Genomic DNA, 14720 nt, shown 5'->3' with positions numbered 1-14720 from the left:
AAAGCTCCTCTGCTGCTCTAGGTGTGTCAGGGTAGTGTGGCTATTGTGGCTATGGTGTCCTCTGTGGACCTGTTAGCTCAATATGCAAACTGGTTTGTGTCAAACACAGATGGGGGGCTTGAGATGATGTGAGTTCGGACAAGTTTCTCAAAGTACTTCAGGAGTTCCACAGGAGTAAGTTTCACTAGATGGTAGTCATTCAGGCAGGATGTGATGGTGGACTGGGATAGGGACTGGTTAAAGATCTTGGTAAACATGTAAGCTGGTCAGCGCAGTCCTTCAGCACCCGTCCAGAAATGCCATCAGGTCCCACAGCTTTCCTCAGGTTTACCGCCGTTAATGTGTGCCTCACCTCATTCTCCTCCACTATGAGGATGGATGCCCTTCCACATCATTAATCTCATTAAAAACACTGATTGTTTTTCCATCAACCTGTCTGTCTGTTTGCTCATGGGACCTCCCTCATCCACGGTACCCCTAACCACCACAAGATCATCAGTGACCAAGGAAGAAATATATTGTATTTTTTTCCCTTGCTTGCTGCTCTCAGTAACTGAAGAACACCGCTGTTAGTGACCATTAGGCCAGCGTCTCCCTCCTCTTTGTCCTCCTGCGCCCGGTTGTGTGCGACAGGCAGGACGAGAGGAGATGCTGCTCATGGTGTGAATTCAGGTGTAGTGAGTTTCCAGCTTGGTTATGTTGAAAGAATAAACTGACATTTGATGTTTGTTCCAACTTCCAACAAGCAGGGGTCGTTACAGAGTAAGAAGGTCCACACCTTATTAATCTCACGGCTGCTGTATCCAGTGTGAAAAGGTACACAGAAAATAAAAACAAAACACACTGAAATAAAAACAAAACCAAATAACAGAATATGCAGCTGATATGACATGCTGCCGGTCGCTGCACGAGCATGCGCTCATAACTTCAGTGTTATGCTGCAGGAGGAAAGGCTGGTCTGTTGTGCTGTCTCTCTGTAATGTAACTTGGGTGCATGAATTAACCAAAACTAAGGAAAAAACCATCAAATAGAGGGAAAGAAAGCATGAAAATGAGAAAATGAAATGTATCTGAAGGCCACACAGTAACATCTCATATTCTCCATTTGGTGATTAGTATTTATTTATTTTCTCGCCTTTGCACCTCCTCCTCCTAAGTCCTTGGGCCTCTAAAGCTTTTTGCATTTTAACTGCTACTGTAGACAAGAAATCTGTAAAACTGGGACACCTTGAACTCTAAACCAGGTGAATAATGACTATTTCTTATATGAATTTATCAACCATGCAGGTTTAATATTTGCACGCAGGACAAATAAACTTATGTACAGTAGGCCACAGAATGAGTAAGAAAAAAAGGAAAAGAAAGAAGAAATGAAAAACTTTTTTTGACTTATACTGAGCAATTTGTATTTCAGTGAGTCCAGCTACCATCATACATCTATGATCCATTCTCACTCTGTTTGCTCTGCTCTCCCCCACTATACTTTTAACTCTTTCTGTGATTGTCCCTGGTAACTAAGCTACTTTTTGCTTCCACAATGTAATTCTTCACCTTGGCTGGACATGTACATGACCATTATGAAACACTGCACCAGTAATCATGATCATTAGTGATGATGAAAAAAGATCATGATTGTTGATAATTCAGGGATCAATGACTGAATTAACATGTGTGACCTCAACAGAGGATGCCTCTTTATGTCTCAATACTTGCATTTATTTTGTTTTGTTGTTGCAGACACCTGATGTCATACTTTTCACCTTCAGCTTTGTGAAGTTTTCCAGCCTGTTCTTATTCTGAATTCCTAAAGTGCTTTTGGTGTAAGTGTGTGATGTCAAAAGGCAATAGTTTTGCATGTGCATGAAATGCTGCTGGACGCTGTAAATTGAGAAGGCAGTCGGACAGAACCATTTGGGTTGTTATATTATGCCAGCAGACAGCTGGACACCTGGACAAAATCTGCCACATCCACGATATGTACATGGGAGGCGTCACTTGGGGCCTGTCACGTGCATATGAAACGATATCGATAACGATGTGATGAGGAGCGTGAAGGCGCCCATGAGGAAGGTGGGAGGGATGGTGGATGGGCCTCACAAACCCTGGACTTTCGGGGTCATTACCTGCATTGACTATGACTCATGTGTTCATGTCACAGCCTGAAGATAGCAACAGCAGACATTTAGTAAGCCTCAGCCTCTCATAATAACCCATTCTTTCTGCCCTTATAGTGACTCTCATACTGCCCCATGATCATAGCCTTTATGAATAAGTCATGAGTGACTGGCCAGCTATGTCTCCTCTGCTCTCTCTTTCCCTCTGTAACATAAAAATGTTAGATGTGCTTGCATTTGTTTTAAGCATGCATGGGAGACTAGTATATCCATATGATTACTGCATACAGGAACCAGGCTAATGTGTTCTTGCTGCAGTACACACTGTGCCATACATTAGTCATGGTTTACCTCTGACATGCTTTAGTTTAAACGATGTCAGCAGCACAGCCTTGCACTCTTGGTTGATAGCAGTGGGCAGCTTTGGCAGCTAATTCTTATATACTGTAGTTCCACTGATTTACCTTTTGCATGATATGGCCTTTTTCTGTATATCAGTGTACCCCGATTTAAAAATCAAAGAAAAGAAGCTTAAATTGAACATAATTTTGAATATTGCAGAAGTGACTTAAGGAAGTCCACTGAGGTAAGAGAATGGGTACTTATCAAATTTTTAAATTTTCTTTCTAGAGACGGAGCAAAATCTATTTTTAAAAAATCACTGAATTTATTGACAGTTTCTTCAGTCACTAGAGATTTGCCATCTTGAAATTTAGTTTGAAGGGATGATTTCTTCCTGTTCAAGAGTTGATAAAGAATGTTTCATTATTTTTGATACCATCAGAGGCTGCTAAAAAATTCTCATAGTAACAGGGCAGTTCACACCAGCAATACATTTTTTAAATATCCCATTTCTTTCTTTGTAGTTCCAATTAAGACTTCCCCTACCTGAAAAACAAAAGCATTGGTTATTTGCTTATTTTAAGTTTTCACAACAGCAATGACTTGCTGCCATGTAAGTAATAATTGTCTTCCCTCAGAAACAAAGGAGCAACTGTATGACATTGTTGTAGGCTGCACAATGTCTGCACAGTGGAGAATGATTGGACATGCAAAGACAGTGGCTTTGTAGACTGATTCAGATCCTAATGGAGGAGGTTAATTAAACTATTTTTGTAATTCTTGTGGACATCTAATTTGAACAGTGTTGGATTTAGAATAGAGGCTTTAAAGAAGTTATTTATTCTTGTTAACAATTTATAAAAGCCAGTAAAGAACCCGGGCTTGTGACTGTCACAGTATTACTCTTATTTTCTTTTTTCCAGTGTGAATTACATGAAATGGAAAGCATATATTAAAACTTGAGATACTGTTCTTATAAAAAGATTAAAGGAGATGAGACAAAGCAAGGTAACAGAGTGGACAGGTAACAGACTCATGCTGGAGAGAACGGAAGCAATGTTGTGATGTGCTGGTGTTGATGTTGCAGTGTTTTTGCTCTTCCAACAGTACAGGTGTTGTTGAGAACCAACAACCGCTCACTGCTGGTCTACATCAACAGGCAGGGCAGTCTGCTGCCCTGTTGAGGATGGTGGAGAGCCTGTGGTTGTGGGACTCACAGCACCGTTTGTCTGACGGTGCTGTGAGTCAATTGACAATTGAGGGCTTCACCCTGAGGTGTTGAGTCAGATCTGGACTCACTTCAGGAAAGCAGAAGTAGATGTATTTGCCAGCCGACCCCCCTGGGGGTGGATGCATTTGCACTTGTGCCATGGCCATGAGTGTAATCCCTCCTCTGTTGGAGAGAGGGAGTCAGGAGCAGTCGTAAGTCATTCTGGTATTCTCGGGTTGCTGCTCTGCACTTTGCATGCAGAAATGACTCAAATTGTACAACCCAGCCCTGGACAATCCATCAGTTCTGGGGGGCTCTGTCTCAGGAGCCTGGTTCCATGGGCACATTACCCACTCTGGATCAACCTTTCCAGGCTTTGATTGTCTGTGCAGGCTTTGCAGACCATCCAGGCAGTGAGAACAGGGTCCATCACTGCCTCATACAATGCAAAGTGGTTGGGGTTCCAATGCTGATACAACAGACTAGATCCCTTGTCCTCAGTTCTCAAAGTTTTTGCAGTGTGAGGTGGATACAGGGCTGTCCCATGCCACTATTAAAGTATATGTGGCAGCCGTCTTTTCGTGCCACACGGGTTTTGGTGACAGATCTGTCTTTGTCCACACCATCATGCTTGGGTAATGTGTGCCTCCTCCTCGTGATGGGACTTGCTATTAGTGTTCGAGGCCTCTGAGGGTGTTGTCATTCAAGACAGCTTTGCTGTCTAGAACCTATTTGCAGACTGAATTTTTTTCCTCCGTTAAAAACTGGAAATCTTATCCCATAAAAACAGAAATTTAAATCAATAACTCTATATCTGCTGCCAGCGCCCTATAAAATATATATTAAAAAAAATAGACAATGCTTCTTTCCACCAAACTGTTTTTAGAAAATCAGCACTCAGCTTTCTTCCCTTCCCTCCCCTCTTCTGTGAGGGGACATTAGGGGAGATGTTAGTGAGTGCAGATTGTTGACAGAATGAAAAACATGAATATATTTGGAGTGACAAGCATTCCTTTTCAACAAATGGTGCCTCAGGGTCAGTTTGTTTGGTTAATCCGGACAGCATAACAGATTTCAAAGCAAACAGAGAGGAAGACATGGATCACGGAAACGAGAGCGAAGAGGAGTGAGAACAAAAGCCAATCATACATTACAAAAATGGACGTGAAAGAGTTATATATACTTTCATTTTATTTTTCATGCTTTTGATTTTATTATCAGAACAAAATATGGTTTTACAGAATCAAACAATTAGCATAAAATCATGCCAGTTCAAAAGGGCAAATATATAAAACACCTTGAGCTTTACGTCTGATTTAGGATCACTGTCCTCTGTGGGTACCTTGATAATTAGAAAGCAATGTTTCAATAAATAGTAAACAATACAGATATACAGATCAGCAAAGCACACGTGAATTTAGTACTATGTCTATTTTGTGTATGTATTTTGACTATTTCAAGAATAACAGAAGACCAGAGTCAAATTCCCTCAATGTGCACACGTGTACCAAATAACACGTGTATGAAGATGACTCTGGTTCTCATGCTTTTAGATCAGTTATAAGACCTTAACCTTGGGTGTCCCGGTTGTGGCTGGTGTTAATTGTCCTGCAGCAGGACAGTTCAATTATTTCTTTCTTTGCTCATGTTTGTCCTAAAAGCTATCCCAATGGACCAAAGAGCTGCATCCTGTGAGAACCCCTTATTAATGACTTAACTACAACTTTAATAATAACCTCAGATGACTGTCTTATTGGCCATCAGCAAAAGGTAATGAGGAACCACTGATCCTATTTTGATTAAACTGCAGTGATGATTTAGTTCCCTTTATTATTGACTTATTAGCTCATGAAACTGCAGATGGCATATTAGAAAGTGACAGACTCCTGAACATTCATCAGTGACATCAGTGACTTGACTGTCAGTGATATCAGCCAGACCTATTATTAACAACACAAATCAGATCTATCTATCTATATCATCATCAAAATCATCAGTGAATGACTTATAAACCATTACTGAAGCCATTAGGAACACATTAGAAATCTGTTAAAGGTGTTAAAAGTGATTTTATGTGAGTATCATGGGTCTGAAGGCTTTTTCATGTTGTTTGAACCCCCAGCCAAAGGCAAATTTCTGTCTCTGTAATAGACATGATTTTTGAATCTTGAGCACGTCAGTGGACAGTTAAAGTCCTGTGTTCTCTTATTGAAGTAAGAGTTATACCCAAGAGGAAGAATAATACATATTTTTTTAATGTGTCATAGCTTTGGTTTTTTGTCAGCTTAGAATTCTTTACACATATTCAATGAAACCATTTCATATAAAATATATTTGTATACAACAGTAATCATCCGCGCTGTATGTAGCTGACAATGTACAACAATGTGACAGCAGCCTGACACACCAATTTTAGCAAACATTAACTGTGGGCCCCATAGTTCATTCATAAATCAGCCACAGCCCAGTTAGCATCTTATAGTATACATCTGCATATTTCAGTCCTTGCTGTGTTAACAGTACACTGTGTGTGCTTGGCCTGTCAGTTTTATCCAACAGCTAAGATTTACATTGTGTCTTAATGCTAAAGGAGCATTTCCTATCTTTTTTTTTTTTAACTCTAAAGATATCAATAATACGTTTGAAAATCCCTTTTCACATGTCTGTCTGGTAAAGGGATGACTTTTGTGATTTCAGTTGGACTTACAATACAATATCACACCATCAATAGAGTGATTTTAGGATAGCCAAGCGTGCCTACCAGATTCGTTAAACCATTTAAATTCTTAAAGCTCCTGTTCACTCAGAACCTCTTTCCTCTCAGAATGACCCTTGTTTGATTACACTGACAAAATGCCATTTTGGCATTCAGCTTATCATCCCAAATTATGTGCTTCAGGGTGATTAGATCAGCTCAGTCACAGGTCCCTCTTTAGCTTGAGTCTCTTGTCTCTGATGTGCTGGAGGAGAATCTTCCCTCTGTGCTCAACTGTGTGGAGGAGAGGCCTGAGGCCGCTGGCCCCACCTTGGCTGTCCCAGAATTCCCTGTCGGTGTAAAGGGAGCGTAGAAGAAGACTCTCCAGACAGCCCGACTGGAGCACTGACACTGCTCTCTCTGGAAACCTGACAACAAAAAGCAGTATGCTTGATGAGTTACAGCTTCAACCCAAAGAAGACTACAAGTGTGCAATCTCCGTTTAAAAATATCTGCATATGAATGTAGAATCAATAGGCAATGGGTCAAGATTTTGGTATCCAAAGAGTTCTAGTTTCTGTTTGTAGTCTAAGTAGCACTTTTTTTAATGTATTTTTTTTAAACGTACATTCATACACAGATGTCTCTTTGTAATGATCAGTAAACAATCAGCTGCACACCTAAGAGGACGTTTGGCTCAAACATCAGCTGGATACATCAGGGCCCCCAAAATATAGGCTATTGCCCCCAGAGGCTTATTGTTGTTTTTACACAGATACCTGACAAATGTGTAAAGCGTCCCTGACTTTATTTCTTTCACAAGCACGGGGGGAAGGCAATGAGCAACTTAAGAAGAAATGACCCAAAAATGATCAATAAATCAGCAAACAGCTTAAAAACAAAATCCAGAAAAGAAAATTACCTGAAAAAAAGAGCTTATAAATGATAATACTTTTGTAAATTCATTTTAAAATGTTTCATTTTGATAATCATATTATTGTGTTACAAATTATTATATTTTTCTGAACGTTTCCATAACTTTTCTTTTTTATTTCTATCTAAACCTACTAAATCTTGCAATTTGCAAGTTGCTCATTTCCCTTTCCTTGTTTTCAAATAAATCACACTAATTTGTTCAGGGCTCAAAAGTTTAAACACTTCTGAAAGGCTTCTGAACATGCATACAAGAAAAGTGATTTCCACCCAGGTTTCAAAAGGTTAAAATGCTGGATGTTTTATGAGTTTTTACATCATACAATCTTATGCATGTGCTTCACATTAGTGGACCGTACAACTGAATTTTAAGCTCTGTGATTGGATGTTTGTTACTGATATGCATTTTAGGAATATTGGACTTACTGGTATCTATTAATGTCCAAAGCTTTTACCTTTCTCTTTCCATGGAAATACTTTAATTTCCAGTAACCTGACTTTCATTTGCAGAACACTGGATGCATGAAATAACTAGTTGGCAAATGTATATCCAAAGAACATGCAGTCTGCTTTGAGTATTTAAGAGTAAGCTGGAGTTATCATGACTCAGAAATGCTTTGTGTTAATGATTGCATCCATCATGTAGGCTATGAATCAGTATCTATGAATGCAAAAAAATATATGAAATCTAAAAAATGCACTTGAAATGAGTGACTCTTCATCTCAGGAAATAAAAACAATTCATCTGTTTTATTTTGCTAGATTTTATTCAGTGATGAAAATATTGCAATTATTGTTACATCCTACGTCCAATCAGTTGAATATTCAGACTTAAGATATTCCAGATCATTTTGGGAAGCAATTTAGTAATCCTGAATGACAGACAAATGAGTTTCTGACTCTGTGTGAGGTAATGGTTTGTGCATCTGTGTTGGAATGAAGAATAAAAAAATAAATAAATAAAAAAGAAAATGACAGGTTTGCGTCCTCCTGCTTTAAAATGGTGCTTTGTACTCACTCATTGATGCCCTCAACTAATCTGAAGTTTAGGTTGTTGGTGGACTGCTGTGGTCTGCCAGCGTTGTCTATGAACACCAGTTTGGATGGATCTGCCTTCCTTACCTGAATACACACACACGCACATCCACGCATGCGCGCGCGTGCACACACACACACACACGCACATGCACACGCACACACACACACACAATCACACACACACAAGTTTAAATATGTGCACTGCAAACAACTGCAAAACTATGGCTTAGTTTCTGGTATTTCTAAAGAATTAATTAATTTTTGTAATAACTCTTATCTTTTTCCAAATGGGAGAGATGTGTACACAGTCAATACACAAAGTTTGTTTTCTCATTTTGTAGTCACATAAGAAGAAGACACATGTTTGATGGAGAACAGAAAGTGCTCTCACTGACAACAGTTCAGATTGTGTATTATCCAAGTTGTACAATAACAATAAATTGATTCATCTTGATGTTGCACTAATAACAAAAGCACCTCTGGATAGACAACTGACAATTTATTTTGATTGTAAAGATATGTAAAATCTGCAAACATTTCTGTTGTCATTATCAGCTGTAACTGTACGGTTTACAGAAATATAGCATATACTGTATATCTGTAAACCTATATGTATATATAGGAATTTCTGACCTGTTCGAGGTTTGTGTTTTGCTTATTGTCTGAGAAACAAGTGTGTATGCTATATTTGGAATACAAATATAGCATACATTTCAGCACACTCTGGTGTGGCCGCCAGACAGGACACACATGCTGACGTACTGCGGGTAAGCGTGTTACATCACTTCCGGTGTATCTTGTCTGTGTCTCTGGTAGCGTCTCTGAGCTGCTCCTACGAGCGATCCTCAGCTAATCTTCTAACTTGTTCCTTACTTCGGCTGCTCTTATCTATCTGTGACTGAAAACTCACATAAGTTTTACTTAATCACTCACAGCTGTCTCCTCCTCTCAGCGGTTTTTCCTGTGTATTCACAGCCGCTCTCTCACTGTTAGCCGGTTAGCTTCGTTAGCATTAGCTCTGGTTAGCGATGGCTTCTCTCTGCTCCTCTCCCTCTTCTGCTCTCTCCTGCTCAGTGTGTCAGATGTTTAGTTACTCCTCTGCCTCCTTCAGTGATAGTGGTACCTGTAACAAGTGTAGTTTATTTGCTGCGCTGGAGGCGAGGCTTAGCGATCTGGAAGCGCGGCTCCGCATTGCGGATAATCCCTCTGTAGCTGCGATAGCTAGCGAGCCCCCTGTAGCCGGTGCGGACCGACATAGCATAGCCTCTGCTAGCCGTCCCCCGGCAGCCCCCGTGCAGCCAGGAGGCTGGGTGACTGTCCGAGCGAAGCATAGTAAGCCGAAGCCCGCGGTACACCACCCACCCACCCTTCACGTTTCAAATAAGTATGCCCCTCTCAACCACACACCGACCGAGGACACAACCCTGGTCATTGGTAGCTCTATTTTGCGAAACGTGAAGTTAGTGACACCAGCGGCCATAGTCAAATGTATCCCTGGGGCCAGAGCGGGCGACGTCGAGTCAAATTTGAAGCTGCTGGCTAAGGCTAAACGTAAATACAATAAGATTGTTATTCACGTTGGCGGCAATGACACCCGGTTACGTCAATCGGAGGTCACTAAAATTAACATAGAGTCGGTGTGTGACGCCAAGGCGATGTCGGACACCGTAATCTTCTCTGGACCCCTCCCCAATGTGACCAGTGATGACATGTTTAGTCATGTCAGCACTCAACCGCTGGTTGTCGTGGTGGTGTCCAGCAAATGATGTGGGCTTCGTTAATAATTGGTGCTCCTTTTGGGGTAAACCTGGTCTTATCCGGAGGGACGGCATCCATCCCACTTTGGATGGAGCTGCTCTCCTCTCTAAGAATCTGGCCGATTTTATTAGAGGCCCAAAGCCATGACAAACCAGAGTTGGGACCAGGTTTCAGAGTCGCAGTCTTACATGCTTCTCTGAGCTTCCTCTAGCACAGTCACACACCCATAATGTAAATGTTATAAAAACAGTGTCTGTCTCCCGACCACTTCATTTGTTTAATACTAAAATAAACAAAAGGGGAGTTGTACATGAAAATCTCATAAAAATTAACTCATCTCCTGTCATACAGCATCATAACAGGAGAATTAAATGCGGACTTTTGAACGTTAGATCCTTATCAACCAAGGCTCATTTAGTCACTGATTTAATATTGGATAACCATATTGATTTATTATGCCTCACTGAGACCTGGCTTTGTCCTGAAGAGTACGTTAGCCTGAATGAATCCACTCCTCCTGGTCATATAAATAGTCACGTTCTTGGGACACTGGCCGAGGAGGGGGAGTCGCTGCTATTTTTGATTCAAGCTTAGCAATTCACACTAAGGCCAAGTTAAACTATAATTCATTTGAAAGCCTTTTTCTTAGTCTTTCTCACCCATCCTGGAAAACTTTACAGCCAATTCTATTTGTCATAGTGTACCGCGCCCCCGGCCCATACTCTGAATTTCTATCTGAGTTCTCTGAGCTTATATCAAGTTTAGTGCTCAAATCAGACAAAATTATTATCGTAGGGGATTTTAACATTCACATGGATGTTAATAGTGATAGCCTTAGTTCTGCTTTCTCCACACTTTTGGATTCAATAGGCTTCAGTCAGTGTGTACATAAACCCACCCACCGCTACAATCACACCCTCGATTTAGTCCTTGCATACGGCATTGATATTGCAGATTTATTAGTCTTTCCTGAGATTCCTGCTCTGTCAGACCATTATTTGATAACTTATAATTTTTATTACTTGACTACAAGCCTCTCAGTAAGAGCTACTCTTCTAGATGTCTATCTGATTCAGCAGTGGCTAAATTTAAGAAACTAATTCCCTCTGCTTTGACATCATTACCATGTCTTACAACTCCTGAGCACACTACTACTAACTTAAGTCATTCCCAAATTGACTATCTCATCGATAATGCTACTGGCTCACTGCGATCAGCTCTCGACACTGTTGCACCCTTCAAGAAGAAAATAATGAAACAAAAAAAATTAGCCCCATGGTTTAACCTCCAGATTCGCAAATTGAAACAAACATCGCGAAAATTTGAAAGACATTGGCGTTCGACCAAACTGGAAGAGTCCCGTTTAATCTGGCTGGATAGTCTTAAAGTCTATAAGAAGGCCCTCCGCCATGCCAGGGCAAACTATTATTCATCACTAATTGAGGAAAACAAAAACAATCCCAGGTTTCTTTTCAACACTGTAGCCAGGTTGACTCAGAGTCACAGCTCTATAGAGCCCTGTATTCCTTCGGCCCTAAGCAGTGACAACTTTATGAATTTCTTTAATAATAAAATCATAACTATTCGAGATAAAATCCATCACCTCTTACCCTCAACTGACCTGACCCCGAACTCAGATAGCCTGATTATGGCAGCAAGGCCCGAAATTTATCTAGACCATTTCTCCCCCATTGACCATCATCAACTCTATACTTTGGTTTCTGCATCTAAGCCATCAACATGCCTGCTAGACCCCATCCCAACTAAGCTCCTTAAGGAAGTTTTACCTTTATTAGACAACTTTTTATTAGATATAATCAATGCGTCTTTTTTAACAGGTTATGTACCCCAGTCTTTTAAAGTAGCTGTCATTAAATCTCTTCTAAAGAAGCCCACTCTCGATCCTGAGATTTTAGCTAACTATAGACCGATATCTAATCTCCCCTTTATTTCTAAAATCCTTGAGAGAGTGGTTGCTCATCAGCTCTGTGACTTTCTCCGAGACAACAGTTTATTCGAGGACTTTCAGTCAGGCTTTAGAGTTCATCATAGCATAGAGACGGCACTAGTAAAAATTAATAACGACTTATTTATCGCTTCTGACACAGGTCTGGTCTCTGTTTTAATCCTATTAGATCTCAGTGCTGCATTTGACACCATTGACCATCAAATCTTACTGCACAGACTTGAAACCTCAATTGGCCTTAAAGGAACGTCACTAGCCTGGTTTAAGTCATACTTATCAGATCGTTCCCAATTTGTTCACATCAATGATCAACCCTCCGCACATACAAAGGTCTGCTTTGGAGTGCCACAAGGTTCGGTGCTTGGACCAATCCTTTTCACTTTATATATGCTTCCTTTAGGCAACATAATTAGAAAACATTCCTTAAATTTCCATTGTTATGCTGATGATACGCAATTATATCTATCTATGAAACCAGATGAAACTGATCAGCTATCTAGACTTCAAACATGTCTTAAGGATGTAAAAGTCTGGATGAGCCGTAATTTCCTGATGTTGAATTCAGACAAAACTGAAGTTATTATTCTTGGCCCTAAACACCTCAGAAGCTCCTTTTCCAACAATTTAATTTCTCTAGATGGCATTACCTTGGCCTCTAGCACAACTGTAAGGAACCTCGGAGTTTTATTTGACCAGGATTTATCCTTTGCCTCCCATATAAAACAAACTTCAAGGACGGCTTTCTTTCACTTGCGTAACATCGCAAAAATTAGACATATCCTATCCCAAACAGATGCTGAAAAATTAGTACATGCATTTGTCACTTCTAGGCTGGATTACTGTAATTCCCTATTATTTGGTTGCCCCAACAAATCTCTTAGGTCTCTCCAACTGGTGCAGAACGCTGCTGCTCGTGTTTTAACGGGAAGCAAGAAAAGGGACCATATTTCTCCTGTTTTAGCTTCTCTGCACTGGCTCCCTGTGAAATCCAGGATTGAATTTAAAATCCTCCTCCTTACTTACAAAGCTCTAAATGGTCAGGCTCCATCCTATCTGTCACAGCTCATAGTTCCTTACCAACCCTCAAGATCACTGCGCTCTGAAAACGCAGGGTTACTTGTGGTTCCCAAAATTTCCAAAAGTAGGTTAGGAACCAGAGCCTTCAGTTACCATGCTCCTCTCCTATGGAACCATCTTCCATTTTCGGTCAGGGAGGCAGACACCATTTCAACTTTTAAGGGTAGACTTAAGACCTTCCTCTTTGATAAAGCTTATAATTAGGGCTGGCTCAGGCTGCCTGGACCAGCCCATAGTTAGGCTGACATAGGTTTAACCTGCCGGGGGACTTCCTCTGATACGCTGAACTCCTTTCCTTCTCTCAATGCCGCCATCAGAAATCATGCATGTCTGTAAACTGCATTGCCATGTGCAAGCTTAGCTTAGCTCTGTGATAGCCATGTGGTACTCTCACTGCCTGGGGCTCGCGATTACAGAGCCTGGGTCTGTTGAACTGCACTATGCTAATCCTGTTGCCTCTCGGGAGCATTCCTGCTCCCTTGTTTCCTTGTTTCCCTGGATCCTGGCCGTAACCTTGACTGTGCCTGACCGTGGTGATAGCTGTGCTGATGCCGCGACCCTGCCTTTGGTTGTGCTCGTGCTGTGGCTGTACTGATTCTGTGCCCCCCGCTCGCCCTGATCGTGGTCTGGTCCTGGTTGCGCCGATGCTGTGATCTTGCCTTTGGACACCTCCCTTTCAACATATACATGAGACATCTCTATCAACATCATCATACAGAGCAATTACTAATTCCACACCTAATATGACATGCATCTGTTTCTATTATTGCTGTGCCCCCCCCCCCCTCCTCCTCTCTCCCCCTCTCTCTCTCTCTTTCCTTTTTTTCCACGATTGTATTTCATTTGCTATTTACGACATCTATTGCTCGTCTGTCCGTCCTGGAAGAGGGATCCCTCACTATCCTCTACCGCTCTTCCTGAGGTTTCTTTCCTTTTTTTTCCCCGTTACAGGGGTTCCTTTTGGGGAGTTTTTCCTTGGGTGATGTGAGGGTCTAAGGGCAGAGGGATGTCGTACACTGTAAAGCCCTCTGAGGCAAACCATGTTTTGTGATAATGGGCTATATAAATAAAACTGACTTGACTTGACTTGACTTCACCCTCAACATGAACTAAAAGAGGCTGCTGCAGACCAGCTTCTATGAAGTAAAATTATGTTTTATGAAGTCTGATGGCTCTTTAGATAACAGCTTCAGCTCCCATTATAAAGTGCTGTCTGACAGCAATGCCAGGCAGAAAGAAATATTTTCTATATACTGCTTCCTCTTAACTGAATTGATTTTTTTTGGTGGGCCTTTTCTTTAAAGTTGGCTAAACACACCAACTAAGGGGATTTTTCTTCAGTGTCATTTGATTTTATGTACGTGACACCTGGGTTTTTTGCATGGAAGTTATTGTAAACAAACATTGTAATTTGGTTTATAAAATAGTGGAAACTTTGAAAGAAGGAGAAGTCATGACAGCAGCATCAGTGACAGCATTCAAATTTTGCATTGGAGCCAGACAGGATAATGCGGTGGATGGACGTGCTGATGTACTGCGGTAAGCGTGATACCTCACTTCCGGTGTATCTCTGTCTGTGCCTCTGGT

General features: G+C 41.0%; 1 protein-coding gene and 1 pseudogene across 3 annotated transcripts in view; one reads left to right on the top strand and one right to left on the bottom strand.

Moving 5' to 3' along the window:
• Positions 1-4839: 4839 nt before the first annotated feature.
• The window catches only part of gask1a (golgi associated kinase 1A), a 91912-nt gene continuing 82031 nt past the window's right edge, over positions 4840-14720 (bottom strand). For 2 of the 3 annotated variants that reach the window (XM_042489140.2, XM_088084921.1), the window contains exons 5-6: positions 8313-8416; positions 4840-6789 (exon numbers count right to left, since the gene is read on the bottom strand). In XM_042489140.2, coding sequence (XP_042345074.2) covers positions 6585-6789; positions 8313-8416 — 309 coding nt within the window. In that variant the 3' untranslated portion in view covers positions 4840-6584. The remainder of the gene's footprint in view (positions 6790-8312; positions 8417-14720) is intronic. The other variant, XM_088084922.1, reaches the window with a different exon arrangement.
• Positions 9261-10617, top strand: LOC148188171 (uncharacterized; annotated as a pseudogene).

The sequence above is a fragment of the Plectropomus leopardus genome, chromosome 11 (assembly GCF_026936395.1).
Source record: "Plectropomus leopardus strain MGB_pleo_1.0 chromosome 11, ASM2693639v1, whole genome shotgun sequence".
Taxonomy (NCBI): Eukaryota; Metazoa; Chordata; class Actinopteri; order Perciformes; family Serranidae; genus Plectropomus; species Plectropomus leopardus.
Note: the sequence above shows the minus strand (reverse complement) of the source record. Positions and strands in the feature narration are given on the sequence as shown.